The sequence below is a fragment of the Cetorhinus maximus genome, chromosome 13 (genome assembly GCF_964194155.1).
Source record: "Cetorhinus maximus chromosome 13, sCetMax3.hap1.1, whole genome shotgun sequence".
Lineage (NCBI taxonomy): Eukaryota > Metazoa > Chordata > Chondrichthyes > Lamniformes > Cetorhinidae > Cetorhinus > Cetorhinus maximus.
The window spans coordinates 99,198,206-99,224,626 of NC_135891.1; the positions used below are offsets into that span (position 1 = coordinate 99,198,206).

At 38.4% G+C, this 26,421-nt stretch overlaps 1 protein-coding gene and 1 long non-coding RNA gene across 2 annotated transcripts in view; one reads left to right on the forward strand and one right to left on the reverse strand.

The window, feature by feature from the left end:
* Positions 1-16,778, reverse strand: part of LOC144688874 (unconventional myosin-Vb-like) — a 121,267-nt gene extending 104,489 nt beyond the window's left edge. Inside the window, 7 exon segments of the mRNA XM_078555878.1 lie at positions 426-507; positions 1,840-1,983; positions 2,291-2,447; positions 6,677-6,821; positions 10,237-10,408; positions 16,428-16,538; positions 16,744-16,778. Coding sequence (XP_078412004.1) covers positions 426-507; positions 1,840-1,983; positions 2,291-2,447; positions 6,677-6,821; positions 10,237-10,342 — 634 coding nt within the window. The 5' untranslated portion in view covers positions 10,343-10,408; positions 16,428-16,538; positions 16,744-16,778.
* LOC144688875 (uncharacterized) overlaps positions 1-26,421 on the forward strand; it is a 207,034-nt gene that overhangs the window by 47,778 nt on the left and 132,835 nt on the right. The window lies entirely within an intron of this gene.

Below are 26,421 nucleotides of genomic sequence, written 5' to 3' on the forward strand. Positions count from 1 at the left end.
ATCACTTTTGATTAAAAGGTCATTAAGGGGGGGGGTGGGAAAGAGAAAAAAAAACACACAAAAAAGTCTAAAATGATTCAGACTGAAATTAGTTGTGGCAGGGTCATATCATTAATCTTTAGTGGGCTTCTCAGACAAATGTCATCAACAGTTACTCATCTGATCAGAACTACCTGCAAATCCTGGAACCCTGCTTTATTGCCTCAATAAAAAGTGGTACCACGGCAGCAGTCAAAGCAGCAATTCCTTATGTAATATCAGAGACCATTTGCACATCACATCTTGTAAAAATGTTTTATATAGACATGCATAATCAAAAGGAGGAGAATAGCTAAAGTGCAGGCTTACAATCCAGTATATTCTACAACCACTTAGTACATACCTTTTTACTTTAATGCTTCACATGCCTCATGGTCAACACTTACCAAGGTCCAGTTCAGAAAATTCAACCAGGTTAGCTGAGGCACAGAGCTGATAGAATACATGATAATTCCTTCCCTCAACAGCCTGAGAAATGAAGCAATATTGCAAAATTATACATTGTAAATGCAATTCAAATCTTGGAACTCTAGGGGCTGGAAGGAGGCTTGCTTTGGGACAAGAATAGGAAGTTCTAAATGAACAGGAACTCAGGAGAACAATACAGCAAGAGAGAATTAGGAACAGGCCTTGTGCAGAAGAACACAAGTGCACAGACTACAGGGAGCAAAATGTGGCAGAGACAAACACGAGCATTAAAATTAGGAAACTTGCAGCTATTGCTGGGAGACAATTAAAAGTCCAGACATAACTGACCAATAAATTTGCCAGAAGTTAAGGAAAGATGCAGTTTCCAGATAACTGGAAATAGTTACTTCAGCCAATCAGAAAAAAATGTGACAAATTACTTTCTCACAACAGACTGCAATACTTTTAATTAGATAAAGAAATACTGTTACATATTGGTCAATGGAGATAAAACAACAATCTTGCAGAAAAGTACTTGGAAAAGGAACTATACAATTTAAGCTAGCAGTATATAAATGTATTTGCTAGTTTGCTGTGTATCTTCTGCTTTATCTCAGAACAATGCAGAGGTAATGCTAGTTCCAAATCAACAACAGGTTTACTGAAGCTACTTTAAAATATCTTAGAACCCTTCAGGATTTACACACACACAGTTCCAGAAAGACCCAAGGCTCTGAGCAGAGACTCGTTTCCAGCTCTCCTCCTCTACCCACAGACTTAAAACAATTAACTGCAGTTACACAGGTTAGTTATCAGAATAACAAACAGGTCAATCAAACCATTGAACATTACACTGTATGCCATGGAAAAATAAGCCAATTAGTTTGTAAACAAAGTTTACAAGATGTACACTGTATACTTGTAGAATAGGAGACTCATTTTGGTAAACTAAAATGATGATGAATAGAAAAGGCAGGTATTGTGTGACCAACCTCTTCTCTATTGTCGTTACTCGTTATAAATGAATCTCCCCCTAAAGTTTTTCTACTTAATCACAATGAAGTGATTAATTTTAATATAAAAACAGACATATTATATTAATAAAGTTATTAATAGGAGACTCTCAGCAAGGTAGATGATAATTACATTTTTTTTAATGGATACAATAAGGATTTAGTCTATGCATAGGACTGCTGGGAGAGTCAAAGAAGATGCACTGAAAGTATCTCCAAATGTGATCAGTTATCCAGAATGGGATAAATGAAACAATTGAGGGATTATCTAGAAAACAGTTTTGTCCATGTACAAGATACATTTTAAATCTGGACAGAACAAAGTCAGTAGACATTTACAGAACTCTCGGACAAAGTAGTGGGGAAAAGCATTCTTTACCTGGAACACCACTCTCGATTTCTCCAACAGGTATGTTCTCAGATTGGCCCCTGTTATGTGATACCTGTGATTGAAACTGAGCTCTATGTATTTGCCAAATCGACTACTGTTGTCATTTCTTGTAGTTTTTGCATTTCCAATTGCCTGTTTGGAAAATGAAATATTTTAGTTCCAAGGTCAAAAAGTAGCCAATTAATACATTGCATCATTTAAATAACACAGTCAGAACAAGTGCAATATATTTTATATTGGGAGGGGCCACAACATTTGTCCTTTGTCATCCAGGACCTGTTGCACTTCAAGTCTTTCCAGTATGGTTACAACACTGGCAACTACTTGACAACATAGAAGATTGATACTCTATCTACAGAAAGTAGTTTTAGGTACTTTAAAAAAACCATACTGCAAGGCCTTTAAATCAAGTACACATATGGCAGTGTTCAAAACATACCTCCATGATAGGGTTGGATGCCAGAACCATTTGTTCCACATTGGTTTCACTGGCAGATCCTCCAACAGTTGCAAAATAGCGCATGATGTACTTGGCAGACATGGTTTTCCCTGCCCCAGATTCTCCACTTATAATAATGGATTGGTTCTTTTCATTCCTGTTAAACAAATTAGATGATTCATTTCTAGTACCACCCTAGATTCTGCTAGCTAAATGGTAGAGCCAAGATCACTAGCACAATCCATTTCAACAGACAGGACCAGACACTTACATAGGATAAAACTACAGAAATGGTGAATGAAAATAGCATTGGTTGAATGATCAGGAAGACCAAACTCCAACCTCAATGACGAAGAATTTAAATCAATCAAATGGCAGTGCAGAAAGAAATCTGCAGACACTCTATTAGCAACACAAATTAAAACAAAAACCAACTCCCCACCAAAAACAGAAAATGCTGGAAAAACTCAGGTCTAGCAGCATCTGTGGAGAGAAACAGAGTTAACGTTTCGAGTCCCTATGAACCCTTCTTCAGAAGATTTCAGGTCATACAGACTCGAAACGTTAATTCTTTCTCTCTCCAGATGTCAGATGCTGCCAGACCTGCTGAGTTTTTCCAGCATTTTGTTTATTTCAGATTTAACAAGCATCCACAGTATTTTGCTTTTTGCTTCCAACTCCCAACCACATGTTTGCAAATCACTCAATGTGGAAGCCAACAAAAAATAAACTCTTCAACTCAAATAGACAAGTCAGAAGGGTTAGTTTTCCGTTTCCTTTTCTGCTAATTAAGCACTAAATCAAGTACTGTTGGTATTGTGGGACAACACATTCAAAAACATTTTGATGCAAGTCAGTGACATTGCTTTAGCTTAAGTTTGTTTAGCTCAGGTTTATGCAACGCAGAAAATACAAATATTGGAGTGCAATTTTTCACACTGTAGGTATGACATCTAGCTAATCTTTTGAAGACCATTAATACTAAAGGAAAATTATTGAACTCGACATGACTATTCAATGAAGCAAATTAGACCAAACCGACCAGGTGTGTCATTCAGGCAAATAGAATGAGTTGAGCAGCATTCTGATAGAAAGCACAATTACACAGGAAATAATGGTAATTCATCACCAAGATAAGAAATACAATTAGGATGTAAAATTAAAGGGAGACATTTCTGCTCAGCAATTAAATCAGTAGTGAAACTTATTTATATGAATGGACCTGAATGTATCCAGTACAAAAACAAAGCGAAATGGTCTCCACAGTAGCTTTTCTAGGTTTTGGAAAAGAGACACAACTTGGATAATTTGGGCTTCTTGTAAAAGCTGCACCCTGGACATTGATGTTGTATGTATAATAGGCAAAGGTACCATACTTGATAATTCTAGCTGAACAATTTATTTTAATGTTAACAAGAATCCATTAAAACTAAATGAATTTGCTTTGCTTGCTGAGAGATTACACAAATTAAACCACCTCCATATTTTAATCTATATTCCCAGTGCTGTCCCATATAGTAAGACTAATGGTACACCACAAAAAATGCTGACGTTCATTCTCATATTATTAATTCCAAAACCAATGCTCAGTGCCTTGGCAGCATTGAACAACAAAACTAGAACTAAAAATATTGCATTGCTGTCATAGGATACAACACTTCATCTCTTCACCTCATGATGTTAAAGTAATACTTGTTACTAAAGGAGGATATAATATAATTGTGTTAGTGCTTGGTTAAGTATGACATTTAGGCTTGTAAGGAGTCCAACGTTAGCCTTCATCTGAGCACTATAGTACGCTACACAAGAAATGGTTACCCTGCCATCAATCTACACATCCATTTACTACACAAGGCATAAAAGTTTGAAAATAACCAGGAAAGTATGGGGTACATGGAAGATAAATTTGTTTGAAGCCATCAGAAATGTTCAGCAAATTGGGTTACTATTCACAGTAAAGCAATTTTGAATATTGCTTATAAGGCTCTTATCCTCAGTAGTCAAGAAGCTGGTTAAGAATTATGATTATATTACATGAATTATTTTGCTGTATTATTGTTTACAAAGCAGTTTACTGCAATTTGAACAAAATGCAAAAAGGCTCAATGGATTACAAATCCAGCAGCTTTGAAGCCAGCTGCATAAAACCTTTAAATCCTTTCATGGAATTTGGCATTGTTGGCAAGGCCAGCATTTGATGCCCATCCCCAATTGCCCTTGAACTGAGTGGCTTGCTAGGACAGCAGTTAAGAGCCAACCAAGCTACTGTGGATCTGGAGTCACAAGTAGGCCAGACCAGGTAAGGATGGCAGATTTCCTCCCATAAAAAAGACATAATGAACCATACGGGTTTTTACACCAGTGATTGTAATGATGCCATGAAACAGACTCGTTTTCTATTCCAGATTTTATTAAATTTAAATTCCATCAGCTGCTATAGTCAGGTATTAGCCTGGGCTTCTGGATTACTTGTCCAGTGACATTACCACTTTGCCTCCGTCTCCCCCAGAGCCCGGACCTGTAGCTTCTGACTCGCCACTTTTCATATTGGCTTTAATATGTTTTCTTGTAGAAGCCTGTTCAGTGACATATGGTCAAAAGTCACCAATTCCAAATACAGGGAAATCCACGTCTAATAAACACTATAGCTCCATCACACACACACCTTCCCACCCCCAAACTCAATGTTAAGTTAGTCTTTGCCTGTTTATCCCTCCTTGGCCCAACCTCACCCTACTCCGACAAGCTTTATTGCTTTACATTTGCAAAAATTTCATTCCTCCAATTCTGGCCATCCATTCATGCCTTTCCCCACTCCAGTTCCCGCTCTACTGACAGCAAAGCCTTCAGTCACATAAATCTGCTTTCTGGAACTCCCTTCAACACTTCATCTCTTAACAAAAAAATCATCTACTCCCTCTGTGAAAATGTTCATTTACAACATTCATCTATAGAACAACATTAACACAAGTACAGACCCAGGACAGAACCAAACATCTGGGGAAGTGATTGAGGGCCGGAAGAGAAAGGATATCAGAATGAAAATAGTATCAGTCAAGAATGGCAACTCCAATCACAGGAGTTAATAAGTTTAGCTGATCTCTACCACCAGCCCACCAAGACTCTGCCTCTCACTACCTCAAGCGTCTCTTGCAATATTTTCCAATTCCCTCTTCCGTCATCTCACAATTATTAGCACCACATTTAGCCGCTTAACTCCCATTCACTCAAATATCCCCCACTTAGCTCCTCAGCTTTTTTTTTTAAGACTCTCATTAAATCCAACCTCAAACCAAGCTTTAGTCTCCTCTGCTAGCCTCCCACGATCTGACAAATCTGAGGCACGTGGGGATGAGTTTTTGTGTTTAAAAAAGAACTGCCTATAATATGTCATTGTTCATTGCTTCACTGTGATGATCTTTATATAATCAGTTTACAGCTCTTTGCAGTTTTGCAACTAATCCAGTTGCTGACCACTCAATCCATTAATTACAGGAGGCAGCATATAGCCAATTCTTCATTTCTACATACAATTCTCTACATATCCCCCTTTGTGCCTATTTGTTTTGTTCAGTCTTTGAGATTGCTGGTCTTCCAGTCTGGATGAAAAGTCTACGGGCAGAACTTTCTGCCTGTCAGGCAGACGGTGTGGGTCTGATCGGCACCCCCGATCGGGTCTGCGTCGCCATTTTACGTGGGTGGGCTAATTTGGCCTGCCCAGCATGACACACACCCGGAGGCGCTGTGCGCTCCCTGTGCGGGTGGGGGTGGGTGTTGCCCGAATCAGGAGTGTGCTCTTTCGTGCCCATGCGCCTGAAAGAGTGCAGAAATCTCCGAGGCACAGAGGTGCCTCAGGAAAATAAGTTTTAAGGTTAAATAGTTTAATAAAGAAGTGAAAAATTTTTAATGACATGTCCCTATTGGGGGATGTGCATTAACTTCAATAAAAATTTTTGTGAAAACTTAATCATTCATGAAACCTCATCCCAGTCGTGGATGAGGTTCCATGAAAAACGCGAGGGCCGCCTGGGCTCTTCGCCTGCCCCTCCGCCAACTTTAAGGTTGGACGGGCAGCTCAGGTAATTGCTCAAGTGGCTTTTTCAATGGCCTTAATAGGCCTTTGAGAATTCAGCAGGTGTGCAGCTGACCCGGCTGCGTGCCCGCCAAGCTGAAAATCTAAATGAAGCGCGGTGACATCATTTTACGCCTCAGCAAGCAGGCCCCGCCCCTACTCACCGAGCCAAAGATTCTGCCCTACATGTAAAACACTACAGATACAGACCAGATGTTGCTTTGTGCTATTCAATTGGATATTTTAAACACAAAAAAAATCATACTTGGCTGCCTTTTAAGAAAGGCACGAGACTCTCTACCCCATGTGCTTACCTCACCACCTGTTTGTACGCTTCCTCCGCAACAGCAAAGATATGGGGATCCATGTCACCCACATTCTGTCTACTATAAGCGTAAATTACATCATCGCCATAAAGAGGGAGCTGCTCATATGGGTTGATGGCGACTAGAACAATACCTTCAAGAAAATTTCAAATTGTTAAGCAATTTAAGAATTCAAGAGGTTTTTTTAAAAATTATAAAACTAATTGTAGGATAGTTTTAATCCCCACAAGAGTACCAGTTTACAAGATTTACAGGAGTACACTAACACGTGATGTCCCAAGCAGGCACTGAGAGAGACACCTTAAACAATATCTCCAGGCTTTTTAAGCCAGTCCTCATTTAGAAGCCAGCAACACCTTTCCTCTGTCCCCATGGCAAGTGAAGGAAGATTGATTATCACTGCATAACATTTCAAACCAGGGAATTTCTACTCCCAAATTGATTGGGCAGAATTTACCAGAGCAGGCCATTAGTTTGACTTGCCCCGCATGGAGGTTTTTACAAGCTTTGCATGTCAAGTGCAAGCTGCTGATATTTCAGTGAGGGGAAACAAGGCATCTGGGGCCTGAGTGAACAGGATTAACAGCTGCCTTGGCACCCTACCCACAGTGAAGGATTGTGAAGTATACTTCATTTTCAGTCCTTGTGCAGTTTAAATTAATGTGGCTGTCAAATTAGATTGAAGGGGGCAGGGTGGGGGGAGAAAGAAAGACTGGATTCAGAAGAGACATAGAAGAGAAAAATACTTAAATGTTTTTTTTAAATCTCCAATTAAAACTTGTAATAATTTTCAGTGACAGAGGTTGATTGACAGTAATTAACACATCACACAATGACAATTTAACATTGCTGAGAGCTTAGTTCCCATCTCCCATGCAAATAAAGCAGCTTCATTTTATGCATTTTGAGGGTGAAGCATTTATAGAAAGAGCTTGTATTTATATACCTTTCACAACCTTTGGGATATGCTAAATGACTTACAGTCAATTAAGTACTTCACAGCTGTTTGATGGTACAGAACCTGAGTCTTGTTAAAAAAAAAGCCATGTCAAAGCTTTTAGTCTTGCACTCATCAGGATACTTTGCAAGAATGCACCAATCAATGGTAACTGACAGTTAACTGCTGAGCATTGCTTGACAGCAGCTTGATCCCGATTCTCCATGGCAACACCTCTACCATAGTCCACTTACAAACTAATCAGCACTCTTCTCATACAGTATAAATTGTATAAATATATCGGTATTCTTGCAAATTGTCTTGATGAGTGCAAGACAAAAAGCTTCAACAATGGTGTCTTTAAGCAATACTCCAGTTCTCTTTTCAATGCTGACTGCATTAACGTGAATTTATGGCTTCCTCCCGGAACAAAGTAGTTTAATATGCCAATGTCACTGTCCGATAATCTGGATAATTTGTGAACTAATAATGTCTCACAATCAAAATGTCAAGCAGATCCAGCCATTCCCTTAAATTTAATCCTATTTTCAGTGACATCTTTAGCTGCATTTGTTTAGCAGCTTAACTGTTCCATAGATCAAAAACCCTCCAGTTGAGAAGGCGACACTACATACAAATTAAATTTGAACTCCGTACCCCCAGTGCCCTGGCCAATAGTTATCTCACAAATTGAGATCACATATAAAGTATTTTTAAATTGAACACAATAATGCACTGGTCAGAAGGGGAAAAAAAACTCAAACCTAATCTTACAGCCCTAGGTTAAAATGATAAAATGGCATTAACAGAATCTTACAGCGCAAGAGGCTATTTAGCTCATTACATATGTGCTGGGTTTAAGAACTTTCAAATCATTCCTGCTCTTTCCCTATAGCCTTGCGAGTGCTTCCTTTCAAGTATGTATCCAATTTGAATTTACTCCCATGACTCTTTCAGGCAGGGTATTCCAGATCATAACTCACAGCATTAAAAACAATTCTCATCTACCTTTTGAATTTTTTTGCCAATTAACTGGAGGAGACCGTTTTAAGGTATCAGCTTCAATGAGAATGATCTCTCCTTGTTTAATCCGAAGAGAGAGAGAGTTATGAAGGCGTTTAACCTTCGCTGCTTTTAAGGCAACAATCCCAGCTTCTCAATGCAACAGTCAAAGCTTGTGTGCTAATTACATTTTACAAATACATTTTCCAATGCTTAACTGCATGTCTACACTGTACCACATTTCAGTCTCATTCATTGATCATACTGTTTCCCAGTGCATTAAAATCTTCATCAAATCCCTCCATGGCTTTGAACACCCCATTTTGTACAACTTCAAAATTTCTCTCACCTCCAAAGCCCTTCAAGTCCTTTAACCTTGGCACGTTACACTGATCATGTGCAACCTTCTGAACTTCCAAATCAATACAGGCTTCAACTACTTTGCCTGACTCTCTCTTGGTTCCACCTTTAAAAATCCTTCTCAAACTTATTCACTCAAACAAAAAGGAGGATGACAACTTTATGATCCTGGTGAAATGGCAGAATTATATTTATATAGTGGCTTTTATATCAAGGCAACACAAGGTCAATGACTTATTTTGAAGGGACAGTTTTTCACCTAGTGAAAGAGCAGCCATCTTGCATGCATGGGCTTAAGGGCAATGTTTAATGGTTTTGGATGATGTTGGCATGTGTGCTTGTGAGGGGTGTGACAGGGAAAAGTAGTCTCCAGAGCATTGCTGGAGGTACTGTGTTTTGGATAAGACATTAAATTGATGTGTCAGCCTAGATTATATGTCAGGTCTTGGAGTGGGACTTGTACTGTCTTTACTTAGGAGGTGAATATGCTCCCATTGGGCCAAGCATTTATATCTGATTTCTCTTCATAGCAGTAGCGAATTAACTATTGTATTGTCATGATGAAAGCTGCTGAAGCAAATAGCTCTAATGATCCATAATTATAACCTTATACAATGCCACAAAGTAAGGTTTAGCAGTTAACTTGGTAAACTTGGATTATTTTTGATATGGAAATACCTTGTGCGGATAGGATCAGTTTCCAACGTTAAAAACTCCTTAGAAATGGGGAAAATGTATAAACATTCTTCAACTGGTTCCGCTGTTTGTACAGGCTTTATTAATTGCTTCTCATTTCCATCTTACTAGCTTGGAGACAAAGACCAGAAATGCACTAAACCCAAATTAAAAAATCATATTACAGAGGGTTCCAGAGGCCTTCGCTCAGCCACAGAACAGTATCCAACATAAGACGCCACACCCTTGGGAAGGGAGAAAGTCAGTTAAGAACAAGTGTTTAAGGATAATTAGGGAAACCTAAAAAAAGGTAAACAAGTTACTATTGCACACCATTATATATTCTACTCCATAAAAGGTAATAAAAAGAACAGTAAATGCCAACTCCGCTAAAGCATCAAGAGAAATGGACAAATTCCAGACTGAACAGGAGATAGGCAACTCAATGTAGGAAGGTGATAACAGCACACGCTTTGAATGTCAACAAGATGAAATAGATGGAGAATTTACTTTTATGCAAAAAGTATGAATTAAAAGAAAATAAGTTTAACAGACACTGAAAAAGTCAACTTACCACAATATGTATAGATATTGTTGGACTCTAAGAATCTCACTTTCAAGTTGTGAAGCACTGCAGGCTCATGCAGGTAACTGAGTGCAGTCAAGTCATTTTCACCCATTAAAATGTCAGGGTTCCGCAAATACAGGAATTCTTCAGTCTTTTCATTAACGTAATACTCAATATTCTACAACAAAAACAAGAAAACTCTTGATTTCCCCAGGAAGTTATTTCTTTTAACTTGATCTCTATTTTCAGAGTGATCGGAGGGCTGTTTGTGTGAAGTAAGTCGGACAATACCTTAATGCAACAGTGCTCAAAATGCCAACATTGGTATGACCTTGGTAGAGGCCAAGATTTTTTTTTTTTTTAAAAAAAGAAATCTGAAATTCCAGTTATTCACTGAAAGAATGAAGCAAGACTCCATGGTTTAAAACAAAAGAATTTTTACTATACAATAGTCAAACACTAAATACTATCCTGGATAACCTCCTATACTCTAAACCCAGAGCCAACAAGTTAAACATGAATTAATGGGCAAATTGCAGTTGGTTATAAACTATAAATTGCACATTAAATGGCAGATACAACCAACCAAGACATCTTGGGAGTTGGCTCAAGAGTCCACTCAGGTCAAACTCAGTCACAAGAGTCCTTCAAAATTCTGTCTTCCTCATAAGGAATTTTAGTTCTTCCTCTCCTAGAATTTAGCCTGATCCTCAACCAATAGCAACAACAAAAAAAATCCAAATTCCACAGGTTTCGTCTCACCAAAAATGTCACACATGTGCAGAACTTCCTCAACTCTGCTCACAACAGTCTGGGTGGTTATGACACAGCAGATGGTGTGCCAGGCAGATCAAATCCACAATAGTTTTGCAATTTGTACTTATTACTACTGAATTCAGTGCACACACCGAAATAAGTCTAAGACACTTTTTAAAATTAAAATATTTAATAAGAATATTTCAAGCACATACATAGAACTACGAATTACTACCATAACTCCTAAAATCCCTAATTAATCTGACTCCGAGTTACACCCCCTTTAAGGCAACAGTCCAAAAATAGATATTTTGAATTCTAAACAGATCCAGCAAATTAACAATATCCTGGACAGTGGAATTCAAAGTGGCTTTCTCCAGCTTCAGTTTTTATAGACAGGGTTATGCACAAATGCTGGAGGCTTCTCACTTAGATCTTACAATGCCTTCCCCTGACTCAGCCTCATTCACCTTTATACATGTTTCTCCCTTTTTAATATGCAAATTCCATTGTTTCCATTCTTTATCTTTCTTATATTTTTTCATGTTGTTACTATTCTCATTAACCTCTTTGAAATTCAAATCCCCCTTCATCATCTAAAAATGCAAATTCCCTTTAAATCTTACATGCTAAGACCCCAACCACATTTACTCATTAGCATATTAAAGTCACTTTTACACCTTACTTCTTTTGGTAACTTCAACTTAAGTCTGCTTGGCTACAAAAATTAAATCTCAGACAGAACACAACCCCATAAACCTACTTTGCAATAAACCAAAAAAATGGTGTAGATCCAATGTTGTCTTCACATAACAGCTGCAGCAACTGTAAATTTGCTTATTCTCAGCTTCTGGATCTAGCCTGTCTTCTTCAACCTGCCTGTACTGCACCTTTGGGATCATATCTGGACTCTGATGGCCCTGTGTCCTTTATCTGGATTCACAAGTTTCAATCTCCCCAGAGTTTTTGATTTCCAATCTCAGTTTTCAGTCTTAATTTCCTTCGAAACTGGAAAGGTCAGTTTCCTTTCTCACTTTCCCTTTTCAGTTTCTTGTTTCCATTAGGGTCGGTCTTCAAAAAAAAATACAAGCTTTGAAACCACAGGTTCCATCACAGCACCCACAGAAATATCATTTTCCCGTCTGAGCCACTCATTCCACATTCAGAGGTCTTGAGCACCAGATATCCCTACTATCACCAGCACATTCCCAAGGCCAACATCCCTGATTTCTACCTGTATATACCATATGGGAATTCTTGATAAATATTTCTGTGTATATGTCCTGACTTGTAGCACAATGGAAATGTTAACAGGAGTAGCCGGCCAGTCCATTGTATAAGCGTTTGGACACAAGAATGCAGGGCAAAATGGTCAATAAGTGAAGAGGCAGGCAGGAGTAAAATGAATGGCTTGCAATGGGGAGGAAAAATGGCCAGAACATAGAGAAAAATAGATCACAATATAAAGGGAAAATGGATAACAATATAACAAAACATCTTTAATGTAATGAAATGTCCCAAGGCATATCATAGGGACAGTATGAAACAAAAATAACAGCCGCCTACGGCAATATTCACTTAGATCACCTGAAGCTTGGTTAAAGATGGTAGGTTTTAAAGGAGGGTCTTAAATGAGGAAAGTGAGGTAGAGGGGAGGAGAAGTGTAAGGACAGTATTCTAGAGCTTGGGGACGTCACAACTGAAGGCTTAGCTACCAATGGTGGTGCAATTAAAAATGGGGATTCATAAAGAGGCCAGAATTTGAGGAGCATTGATATAAGTGTTATGGGGCTGGTTACCCTCCTAGCTAGGTAACAGTTGATCAATTGTCAGAGGCTGACATGTCTCCCACTTGAAACACAGAAGGCTGAATAGGTACTCCAAATGGAGACAATGGCTGTGTTTCATGAGGATGCCAGGAACATGGAAAACTTTAAATTTTTGTACCTAAATAAAGATTTTCCACACTGAGCATTGGAGTGAATGAAAGGCGGAGGAGGAAAAGAAGAGAAGCTGGGGAAAGTATTTCGTGGAGGAACGAATACCCCAGTAGTGATCAAGTGGAAATACATCATCAGCACATGCACTCAGTTGGAAAAGTAAATTCCATCCTCAGCAGTTGAGGGAGAACAGGGCAGGAGGTGCTGAACAGAGGTGCAGGAGGAGGAGGAGTTCCAGTAATCTGAATTTAGATCAAGAATCAGGTTAGAGTGCATTTGTGAACTTGGCAGAGAGATTTAGGCAAGAGGAGTAATTGCATTAACTTTTAGGCAGGCATAATTGAAAATCCAAACGTTCCTTTTTCAAAAAAATCCAATTGTGAATATGAAAATGCTCAATGTGGAAAAAAATTTTAGGTACAAAAATTAAGTTTTCCATGCTTGTAGAATCCTCATGAAACACAGCAATTGTCACCATTTGGAATACATGTTCAGCCTTCTGTGTTTCAAGAGGGAGGCGTGAAGAAATGTACACGCTAAGCACCAAGGTGCAACTGTTACTTTTCCAGCTAGGAGGGTATTCACAATTAGTCATATGAGTCCATATCATGCCACAGGCTCAAAGACACATGAACACTGCCACCAAGTCATTCATTTTAACTATTTATAATTTTAAAAAAGTTCTCTAAATAAGAAATAAATTAAAGATCAGGTGATACAAAGAGTGTTTACTACATTGACTGACTCTCTCTCATCACTGGAAGCTGGCTTTTGATCCATCCCATTAGATACTAATAGGGCTCATACAAGAAACGTGAACTATGAACGCTGAACAAATCCGGTGATTGCTGTGCTACAGCAGTTATTTTTCCTGTCACTATGCTAGCATAAACTTCCCGATTCCAACCCATGACATGCAAATCGCATAATCTGTATCCAATGGCCATTTGGGCTGTATCCTTTGAAATATAGTGGCATCTACTTCACAGCCAAGTCAAGTTTTATTCAGAGAGAAAAAAAAAACAAACATTCCATCGGGCTGGCCCCAATGTAAGCCACTTTTCAAAAGATTTTTTTTTTTTTAAAAAAAGGACACTAATTGGTTCTGCAAATTGTTCCATCTATTTTTGAAAGTCAACTGAATCATGCAGTAGGATTTAAGAATTGAATATGCCCAAATAAAGTTCTGCAGGTCACCAAGCCGTTTCCAGGGTATTTTTCAATTATAATGAGGAAACTACCTTGCAAACGAACCAATGGCCAAAAGTACATATTTTGCCACAATCTAGTATTAAACACCGTATAGCGCATCCAGGTTGAATTCTTTTGTTGCTTAGAGTTGTGAAAAATTTTGCCACAGGCATTACTTTTGATAGTAATATCAAAATCCATAAGTGCAAATGTTTGGAACAAAAGTTCTGCATTGAATATCTCCATCTCCTGTCACTTGAATGGACACAGCAACAAACAACAAACTTAAAGCCCCACTAGAGGGCAGTGTTTTGTGTGATGTATTTTTTTTTAAATTATAGCCATCATTAAAATAAAATGGTAACGATGCTACAGAATATACACCTTTTAATCTTTAAGTCAGTTTTGACTTCTGACCAATACCACACATTAAAAAGTTTAGCATAGGAAGGTGACAAATCTAACCTCCATATCATTAGTCAGTTGTGGATCCAATATTCAGAAATCCTGGACTTTTGTTGATGTATAAAAAAAAAGTTACAGTATCAACTTGTTTAGAACATGTATCCAAGAATAAATACGATCACTGGCATATGGAAATCCTGCATATGGGATGCATTTCATGTCTATAAATCTTACTTCAGCTAAGAAACTTTTATAATGGAAAAGTCATGTTAGTGGAAATAATGTTTACATAACTGTACAACCCTAAAACCAGCTGATGTTTGGTTGTAATAGCTGCCTGTCACATACTGCTCAACTATTCAAACTGTAAATAAACCAAGTCCTCTCCCTCCCAGTAACAAGATGCAGGTGCAGATGTAACAAGTATCTATGCAGTGCCTACAGTATCAAGAAATGTTCCAAAGTGCTTCACAGGAATGTTGTCATATGAAATTTGACATCAAGCCAAATAGAGGTGGTCAGACAGATGACTAAAAGCTTGGTTAGAGGTAGGTTTCGAGGAGCATCTTAAAAATGGATGACAGAGGCAGCGAGGTTCAGGAAACAATCTCTCGAAAATCAGTCATATAAAAAATATCTATGTGCTTAACAATATGATTAGATGTCCTCATTAAATTGTGTTTTAATGTACATCAAAACCTTAGCCTGCATCGAAAGTCGAGGCTTTGACTAAACTTTTTAAAAGCCTCAGTTTACAACTCCAGTTGTACATTAAGCACGTGCAGATTAATAATTTTCCAGCATCTAATTGGGCCGTGTGTTGAAAGGCAGAAAGGTCCCATCCTCTTGAGGATTAAGTCTTTGTTCCCCTGCCCAAAAAGGCTTTTCACAAACTGAATTGTGTAATCCTTACATCATGTAAATGACAGCGTGTTAACAATACTGATTTCTATTGTGACCTGCTCACAAACACCTGTGATTAGAAGCAGTGCAATTATGGGTTCTTTGTTTTCCAATAATGAATGTTTATCAAGAATAAATACCTTCAGCTCTCAGCAATGAGGCAAGGGACCGAGTTACAAAAGCTTTTTTAAACCACAAGGAAATGAAATCAAAAAAAAAATCAAAACTTTTAATTAACAAATTGCTCCCTCAAAATATCAATATGTCAACAAACTTGATAGTGGTGCACAAATAAACACATTCCACTCCTGTGCTTCTAACTTCTACATATATGATCAGCAAAATGTGCATCATCTCAGATTATAACAAGGAACTTAGTCAGCAGGAGACTAAACAATGGCGACATGAGACTGAGTAAGGTGTGAAGCAGAGTTTTCCTGTTCTCCTCTCCTTTACAAGGCTACTAGACCTTCTCTTCCCCTCCCACCACACCCCTCAAAAGCCTCCAACTCACCATGAGCAATGCACATATTATAGACTGAATTTATAGCGCCTTTACTGGATTTCTGCTTGGTTTGAATAGGATAGAAGCAAAGACATGGAACTGAAGTGTATAAATAAATGTTAAACTAAGAATCATAGCACCAGTCCCAAGCGTGGTGCATTTATCCAGATTTGTAAGTAATTTGTTTGTGTTTTTTTTAAAAAAAGGTGCATGTAAAGCTATCTGAAGTATAACTATTGCAGTTACAATAAGTGCTATTATAAAAATTAACATCAAAGCATAAAATTCCTTGGGCATGCAAGGATGGTCTTTTAATAAGTACAAATTATTTGAGAAAACCATTCAGAAATAAGAATTGGACCATAATATATTCAATATTGCAAACACCACTAATAGAAAACAAAATACAGAAATCTGAAACAATCTGCAAACATCTGTTGCAACAACACCTCAAACATTGAAAGAATTGAGGAATATTTTGCACTGCTTAAACTTACAGTTCCATCTTCCAGTTTGAGGTAAAGGGTGTGGTCCTCTTCCTTGAAATCTTTTGTTAGTTCAGCCGACTTCCACACCTCCTCAGCATCAGGAATCCATACCTTGGTTGACTAAAACAAAAAGTAGACAACGTCAAGAGTACCACTTTGGGAAAAAATATATATGTTTGATCAGTTAGATCAATGTAATTTAAGTACATACTACTTTGAAGCAAAACTAACACTACTTTCCTGACACTCCCTAACCCCGTGTTACAAACAGCATCAGCGCACACACTACTGCAAACAGATGCCAACCTATGAAACAGAAGCTTACCAACAGCCTCAAAAATCCAACATCCTCAATGCTGAACTCCGCCTTGGTTCAATGGTAGCACACTCAACTCAGTCAGAAGCTTGTTGATTTAAACTGCCAAAATTGAGAAACTAAATCCAAGTTATTAGTGCAGTACTGGAGAAATGTTGCATAATATGCACACACTAACCTTTTCTAGTGGAAATTATATAATTTAGATGTCCAAGTTATTCCCAAAATACTATCCATTACTAATTTCACTGCTTTTTTTTTTAAAAAAAAAGAGCAAGCTGATTCTAATAGTGATATAATATAACAAACTTGCTTGGCCTAATGGAACCCTGAAATGTAATGAATTATGTGCCCTTGCTGGCCCTCCCATTCACTAATTTTAGCCTCTAGGTTTTCGCAAATTCTAGCCAGATTTTTAAACTTACTCCCTCTATCCTTCATTCTTTAATAGTACCAACAAGGCTCTCTTTTTGGCAATGGATTTGTTAAGATTTCATTGTTTCATGGAATAGTTTATCCATTATTTTGCAATGATTTAACATTCACAAAATTGTGTTGAATTTTCTGGAAAAAACTGAATTGCCAAAAGTCTGACATATAAAAAAAAAAGTTTAATATGATTGTCATTACCATATGGATGTAGTTCATCAGAATGACACTTGGGAGAGTTTATTGGTCACACGTCTGCTCAGTGCTTTCAAACTACAGTCCAAAAGTTGACCCAAAGTATTGCAAGGCTATTAGGGTTATGCCTGTTTAATCCAAGTGTTCTTTGTCTTGTTGATGTGCTAGCTTATGTTTTCTACATCTGACATTATTAAATGTTTCCCTAAAATCATAGCATTGCTTCCCTTGGACAGATGCCATTCTTTCAAAAGCTACATTTGGCAGTCAAGAGCATGCAAGTATTTACAGTCCCTAAAGGGAAAAATCTGAAAGAGTGCACCAGAGTTCAGTGAAGAGAGAAATACAGTGCCTGCATTAATGAAAATATTTGCATTTATATAGCATTTCTCTCAAAAGCTATCACACAAGACAGTTTATGCTAAAGGACAATGGATACTGCAGTCATTTGCACACAAGAGCCCACAGGAATAAGATAGCCAGTACCAAAGCTTAAGTAGGAATATTGGCCCATGCACAAGAATTTTGTTATTCTTTGAATAATGCTATAGGACCTTATAATGTCTATTTCAGCAGATGGTAGGCCTGCCACATCTAAATAATGACCCCTTCCAGCAATACAGCACTAGTGTGTGTCAATCTAGGCTACACACAGTACTCCAGACCTGGAATGGCGTTTGGCTTTACAATCTAGAGATTCAACCACAATACTGGGCATATTTTTAAACATTGCTTTGAAGTCGTGTGTGGGAGTGTGGTGCAATTTTGGCAACTGCCACAAAGAACCAAGCTGTGTTACCATGGCAACAGAATCCCAACAGTGCAGTACTAGCTAACAGAAGAGGCTAAAGAGCAATGCTATTTTTGTATTTGTTTCAGATTAACTTCTTGTACCACATGCTTGCAATTTCTTCATAAGCCATGTCAAGTATGTGAGATTTCTCCCTTTCTTCTAGATTTTTTTTTTTTAAAAACTCCAATTGCAAAACTTCAAGTCAACAGACATCTACACAAAAGGTGGACAACAACAAAGGTGGCAACATCAGCACAGCACCAACATCTGGCTGAGTTGCAGTCCTCAGATGCTGTCGTGGTAGGAGCAGAGTGGAAAGCAAATATCCAATTGGAGGGCTGGGTGCTTTCTTGGGTGACAAATAAGGAATTGTTCAGAATTTCAGAATTGAGGCGGTGTCTTCCGGTAGCCCCTTTTTGGAAAAGCATGAATTAGCACACCAGTATTTAAAAAAAAAGTAGCTGATATTACAGCTATTTGCTGCTATACTATGTTGTGAGAACCTGTATAAAAATGGAACTTAATCTTCCCTTTGTTTAAAGACTCGGGGACAAGTGTCCACTTTGGGCTTATTTCCATTTGGGAAACTGGGCACAAATTGCACTGGTTAAGTTACAGTTCAAATTTCTATTAAAATTCATTTGTGTAATCACTGCTCCGTGAATTGGCACAAATTGGTCAATGTAATAGAACACTGCTTTTAATTAGAAGAGAAAAGCTAATGAGTATTTTTTTTTAAAAAAGAGTGGTACCTAGTGTAGTATTACTAGTGCAGCTTAAAAAAAAGTTTATCCCAAAATAAAAACACTTAAGAACGTCTACCCCACCACTTAAAAGGGACTTTAAAATTGATACAGAACCACTTGTTTAGTTGATGAACACTAGTCAGTTTAATAAATTTTATAATGTGTGAAAACTTTTTCAAAGTTGTGTGCGCGCACAAGCAAATAAGCTCAATAATGAAGATCTTCCTTTCAGCTGAGGCTTACCATGCTCATTATTTCAAAAGCGGGAATATGGTCAGTTGTGTGGATGGATCAGCTTCAGGCAAAATTTTTAAATCAACGAGGATTGTGGAAATTCATTTTACACTTTGTTTAGCTGATGTTAAAACTTACCCCCTCCCCACCCCAATCTTTTTGCACAGGATTAGCCAGTTCACCCAGATCACACTGATGAAACTAACAAAAACTCAGCTTTAGATGTGAACATCAAATTTAAACTTTGACAGTCACTTAGCCTGTGAATTCATTTTAAAAGAGGTAATTTGGTAGAGAGAAGTTTGACAACATAGAACAGCAAATCAGTGATTTTGCAAAGTCACATTCTGCAAGTGGTGCCAAATTAAATAGAGAATTTCATGAGGGGTACCGAATGGCTACTGTAAATTTTCAGTCTTTATTTTGATAATGAATTACAAATATAACTAGTTTATATTAACTTGTCATTTTGCACTCAAACAGATGGAAGTGCTGACATTAGCTCATTTGGAATTTGATGCAGAAACAGTAGTTATACAAATGGAACCAGTAACCAGGTAATCAAGCCATCCCATTAACATCTACCACCTTAAAACTTGACAACTTAAAGTAAAAGCAAGGTATATTTCTACACAAACAAAAGTGATTTTAACGAACCATAAAATAAAACATCCATTTCCTACAAGTCCAGTAATAACATGTCAACATACCACGTATGATTACTGTCAGTATTTGAGTCACAACTAGAGTGCTTTAATTCATTCAAGAGATGTAGGTTTCACTGGCTAGGCCAGTGTTTATTGCCCATCCCCAATTGCCTTTGAGAAAGTGGGAGTGAGCTGTCTTCTTGAGCTACGGCACTGTAGGTACATCTAGTGTTGTTAGGCAGGGGGTTCCGGGATTTTGACACAGCAACAGTGAAGGAACAGCGATATATTTCCAAGTCAGGATGGTGAGTGGCTTGGAGGGGAACTCCCCGGTGGTAGTGCTATACCCATGGTATGCTGCCCTTGTCCGTCTAGATAGTAGTGGTCGTGATTTGGAAGGTGTTGTCTAAGGAGCCTTGGTGAGTTTCTGCAATGCATCTTGTAGGTGGTTCACACTGCTGCCACTGTGCGTCAGTGGTGGAGGGAGTGTGAATGTTTGTGGATGGGGTACCAATCAAGTGAGCTGCTTTGTCCTGGATGGTTGTGGAAGCTGCACTAATCCAGGCAAGGGAAGAGTGTTCCATCACACTCCTACTTGTACCTTGTAGATAGTGGACAGGCTCTGAGTAGATAGGATTGCAGGATTCCTAGCCTCCTGCCCTTGTAGCCAAAGTACTTATATGGTTGTCCAGTTCAGTTTCTGGTCAATGGTAACCCCAGGATGTTGATAGTGGGAGATTCAGTGATGGTAATGCCATTGAACATCAAGGGGCAATGGTTAGATTCTCTCAGATGGCCATTGCCTGGTACTTCTGTGGCACAAATGTTATCCACTTGTCAGCCCAAGCCTGGGTATTGTCCAGGTCTTACTGCATTTGGACATGGGCTGCTTCAGTATCTGAGGAGTTGCAAATGGTGCTGAACAAATCAGCAGTGAACATCCCCACTTCTGACCTTCTGATAGAGGGAAGATCGTTGATGCAGCAGCTGAAGATGGTTGGGCCATGGACACTGTCCTGAGGAACTCCTGCAGTGATGCCCTGGAGCTGAGATGATTGATCTCCAAGAACCACAAGCATCTTCTTTTGTGCTGGGTATGACTCCAACCAGCAGAGGAGACTTTTCCCCTGATCTCCACTGACTCCAGTTTTGCCAGGACTCCTTGGATGCCACACTTGGTCAAATGCAGCATTGATGTCAAGGACATATGCACCCGAGAAGTTGGAGAGAAGATTACAATCGATCTCCAAAATAGCACAGTAAATTTTCAAAAATATTTCCTGAGAAAGTACTTAAGTACTGCAAAACGAACACAATATTAAACCTCTATATGCAGTACATCATAGCAACTCATTACCTTTACTGCTCATTGAGCAAGTTCTTAGAGCACATTTTCTGAAGAATCTTGTGGCCTGCATGTTAGGCACTTCCCCCTCACCCTTAAGCTCAAACATTGTATTTGCAGCAGTTTGAGTTTGAGATGCTAGATGATCTCAGCCGGGCAACACCCCCACACCCTTTTCTAAAAGAACTATTCTCTCTGATCCTGATGACTTGAATTCATCCCATGTCCTTCTCTGCCAATCCTCTACTTCATTCCCTATCCTTCAATCTAATTGGTTAAGGAAATAGATTGTTCAATCACTAGTGAAACTGGTAAATGACTGGTACCAGGAAACTGCGCTGAACTGGTTTTGTCTTCCCCAAAGTAACTCCAGTAGTACTGCTTTCTGACTATTTCACACACACAGGGGGCTGGCCGGGGTGGGGGGTTGCGAGAAAGCACTAACTACTTGTACTTCTGGAAAATGGCATTGCAGATACAAATATCACATTGAGTCCTACGTAGCTTTGTGCCAACCCCAAGTTTTTGCAGCAAGTTTAAATTTGTATTTACTATACTTTAGAAATGAAACAGTTTTTTGGAACTCACATGGAAGTGTTGGTGAACTCCCATCACTTTGTGAAGCTAAGAATGGAGCAAATTATCCAACCATTTGTGGGGTTTATTAGTACACAGAGGATCAAGTCCTCAAATTGCTATGTTATTACATGCTAACAACATGCATGTTAAACACACTGGTATTTTACACAGAAAATGCCTTGTATAGTTATCAATTTTTCAACATGAAATTGATGAGATAGAGACACAACAACTTTTGACTTTGTGGTAGTGCTTAGTGGATGTCCCACAATCAATGAAAGGTGTGATGCAAATGCACGTTTTTCCTTTCGAATAATGCTGTTTGGACCATGCGAGTATAAGTAATACATTCAACATAAAACAAAAGAGATAGTCAGTCACATCTACTCGAGTCACCCTATTTTGAGAATCACAAATCAGGTCAAGAGGTTTGTGGTTACCAAAATGCCCCATGGCTGGGAAACTAGGCCTATTTACTCAGCACAGACACAGTCAGCCATTTGAATGCAGCACTCAGGGCCAGTGCCCTGCTCAACATAGCCAACTACTAACTTCTTGAAGAGCACTGGACCAAGGTTGCCCCAGGAATATTCATTGATGTGATTTGAAAATAATGGGTATATCAAGTTTAACTGCATAGATTGATATAACGAGGCAGGTGCAGCAATCTATGCCTTTTTTGACAAACCATTACCCAAAATGATTCAATTAGCCTACTTGCTCAGTATGTTAAATCAATAATTTACATCTTGTATGAAACTCACTTTACTATAAAACTAGCTCCAAAGACAAAAAGTGTGTTAAAATTTTAATAATTGTTATGGCACAGCAGATGGTAAACGCTGAGCTGTTCAAATCCCAGAGGCAAACTTGAAACAACTGCCACAACTATTTTACAATTTGTATTTGTTTTGAGACACATGCCTCGAATTCAGTAGTAATAAGACCACCAAGTCTTATAGGTTTCTTACAAAACTAAATTAAACCTTTAGTAATAAAAAATGATTTAAGCACTTACATAGGTTTATAAACTACCACTATGATAACTCCTAGCTCCTCTAGTTAATCTAACTCCCAGTTACACCTCCATTCAGGCAACAGTAAAACACAGATTTTAAAAGACACAGGTAAAGTAACACGATACCCTGAACAATTGAATTCAAAGTGAGTTTTGTTCACTTCACTTGTGTAGAGAGAAATTTGAGGCTTAGAGGCTGGAGGCTGGAGGCTTTTCACACTTGTTAGATCTTAGAATTCCTTCTTCCCTGCACACCACCTCATCTCCTTTATACAGATTTCCCCTTTGAATGCAAATTCCCATTGTCTCAATATGTCTTTTTAACTTATTTTTTTAAATAAAAATCAGTAAGCTTCAGGAAAAATAAACACACTGTTTGGCTTCTTCTGGCTAAGTGTAACATTTCACCACGTCTTGAAATTCAAATTAATTTGGTTTATCAAAAAATACAAATTTTCCCTTTACAGCTCATTTTAAGACTTCCGCCATGTTTACCTATTTAACATTTCAAACCTAGTTTGTCTTCTGATATAAAGCCTTCAGACCAGCTGTCTTTAATTCAGTTAAGTCCCACACGCACACTATTCCTACCTTACAATAAATTCCAATATGAAAACTAATATATTTTCCTGACAATTACTTTTGATATAAACTCAATAAGACACGAAATTACTCATTAAAAATAGAATGCAACAGAGGATCTAATAGTGCAATGTCCATTAATGCTAAATACAAGGAAGAAAATGTTGTTAGAAAGACAGATTGTGATCTTTCCAGTGACATTCTAGTTAAAATATCTTGTACTGTTCTACGCTGATGGGACATTTACATCTGTACTGATGACATTATTCACTTGGCATAAATTCAAATATTAGAAACTGAGCATTTCACCCAAAAATCAACTTTAAAAATTACATCTGAACTTGACTATTTTTAGCCCAGGTTTTGCGGTGAGCAGCAAATGAACAATGTTTGCTGTTTCTTACACTTGCCCAAGACTGTTTGTGCAAAGAGATGTGCCAATTCAAAATCCAAAACAGAGCAATGTCCACTGGAGGATTGGGGTTGTGTGTGAAGAGGGCAAAATTGTCTCTTGAATTAATCATATTGAAGAATCCTTACTGAGAGGCAGTCAAAGTTAGGAACAGCAACTTAAGAATATTTAATTCAATGCAAAATCATGCACAGAAAGTGAATGACAGGAAAAGAAAGATGGGATTAAGGCAAATAAAGAAGCCAAAGTAAAAGATATTTTTCAAATCATCAATAATTAAAATCTGAAGGAGTGAGTCTCCACAATGTTAAAAGTAAATTTTCAATACCAGAGAGGTCGTTCAGCAATAATCAAGACTCATCACACCATGAAAAATCCATTACATGTGAATAGACAAGCCCTAACTTTTTCCAGCATGTAGGAAATGAAACTTCATGCCCTTCATGTACTTGAAAGCCAAATCTCTGGAAGATACTGAGTGCTTCTGCAGGAGCAGGACAGCTGACAGAAACTTTGATGTTCATGATTAATTGTGCAAGACAAAAGTTGTTGTTCAATTTACTCAATGGCGAGCACCAAAAACCCCACCATTATACCTACCATAAAATCCGGGCTATTATCTACCCCTTTTCTCCGGAAGGACAACCTATTGCTGAAATCCAGCAAGAATGGTTTTAACAGGACCAATATTTGGGTGGGATAAGTGTATAAATTAGACAGAAAACCAAATATGGACTATAATATAGTCAAGATCTTAGCCATGCCTGGGCTGGTCCAAACAGTCTTTACACAGTTACGCCCGTCAAGGGACATGAGGTGACTAATGTGGTGCATCAGTCCAATTGCACCAACACAACTACCCTTGTACACCTGAATGGGAAAAAGGCATTCTGCAAAGGCAAGTGGAAATTCCTGGACAACACACAAGTTTTGACAAAACATTCATGTGGTGGATTACAATCCTGTGCTTTCACCTCATGGTACTCCAATGGCCTTGACTCTGCCTGGAATTAGCAATATGCTTGATATCTATTATGCAAAAGAATAGGTTAGCATTGTAAGTTTAATCAGAAACTGATTAGGGTTTCATTTCCCTAGAAACAGAGCTGCTGGAATAGTCATCCTTAGGTAATGATGCCTGAACAAAGGACTACAGCTAGATGAATTAATAGATAACCATACTACAAAATTATGCCAGGCTTCTCATTTAACCTTGCTTAATTAGGGTCCCTGTTGAAACATAAAATCAATTGGTACGTAGGAATAGAATAGGAGTTATTTTAGTGAATCTCTATGGTTCAACAGTCTGGTGAGAAACAAGGGCTCTGCACTTAAGGGTGATTTATTAATAACAGGCCTTATGAATAGATTTGGGCATAAATGAGGGGCAACAGATACAAATAAATGAAACTTCTGTAAGTTAGCTTTGAAGGCTGACGATGGAATGTTTCTGGGGAGGATGGAACTGATCAGGAAGAAGAGCTTGATACGAGATAAGGAAAGGATGATGCAAGGCCTAATTGATCAATGACAGAAGGTACATGCATAGGCTCAAGTAGCTAATGACAGGTGAATGACATTAAAGGTAGGTTTTCATTTAGATAAAAAAAACACACTTGATTTTATAGGGTAAAGTATATCTTTATAGGGCAAAAAGGCCTGGTCAATAGCCATCCAGGCCCAACCCTGAAAAGGGTATAAAGTGTTTGGGAGGCCTCAGTGCAGTAGGCGGTGGGGCGAAACTCCTAAGGGGAGACCATAGCTAACACTCTTTGGTGGTTTGAGAAGCCATGAAAACATGGAGGTACCGAGAGGAAGAGAGAAGGAAAAAGAAAGCTGTTCGCATATGCCAGTCATCCTGCCCAACCTGGACTGTTCTTCACTACTTGTCACTGTTGCATGGTTTTGCTGTATGACTATTGCATTATAATCCCATCCTAAACTGATTAAACTCAATCATATTGGTTAATGTCAATCCTGATTTATTAAATCATTGATCTTTCAAAGATGATCAGCTCCCCTACGTTAGGGACCACACAGGGATGCTTCCTTTCCCCTCCCCTAATTAACTTAACTAATGAACCATTTTAAACTTTTATACGCAGTAATGAATATGAAATATTCCTTTATGCTTTTGATAGATATATGTAACCAACCCACCCACCTCATTGACAAGTATTTCCTAAACAAAGAGTTAGGCTGAATCTCCGGTTACAAACTCCAGCACATAAGAACAGAAGGCATGTCCCTCAGGAGGTTTCCACAGCGATACAGTAATTCTATCACTTTTCACTGGATAGTCAGTTTGGTGTGCAATTTTAAATTAATTTTATTAATTCATGGAATGCGAGTGCCGAAGGTAAAGCCAGCATTTATTGCTCATCCCCAATTGCCTTTGAAGTGGTCGTGGCGACCCACCATCTTGAACCACTGCGGCCCACGTGACTTAGATACACAGTGCTAGCAGGTTTTTCAGGATTCTAACCCAGCAACAGTGAAGGAATGGGAAAACATGTCATGTAGAAATACTGATCTGGAATGTGCTGTCTGAAAAGGTGGTGGAAGCAGATTCATTAGTAAATTGGGTATATCCTTGAAAAGGAAAAGTTCCCAGGGTTACAGAGTGGGACTAATTGAACAATTCTTTCAAAGACCCCAGCAAGGGCACAATGGACTGAATGGCCTCCTTTCGTGACTGCTGAGAGAT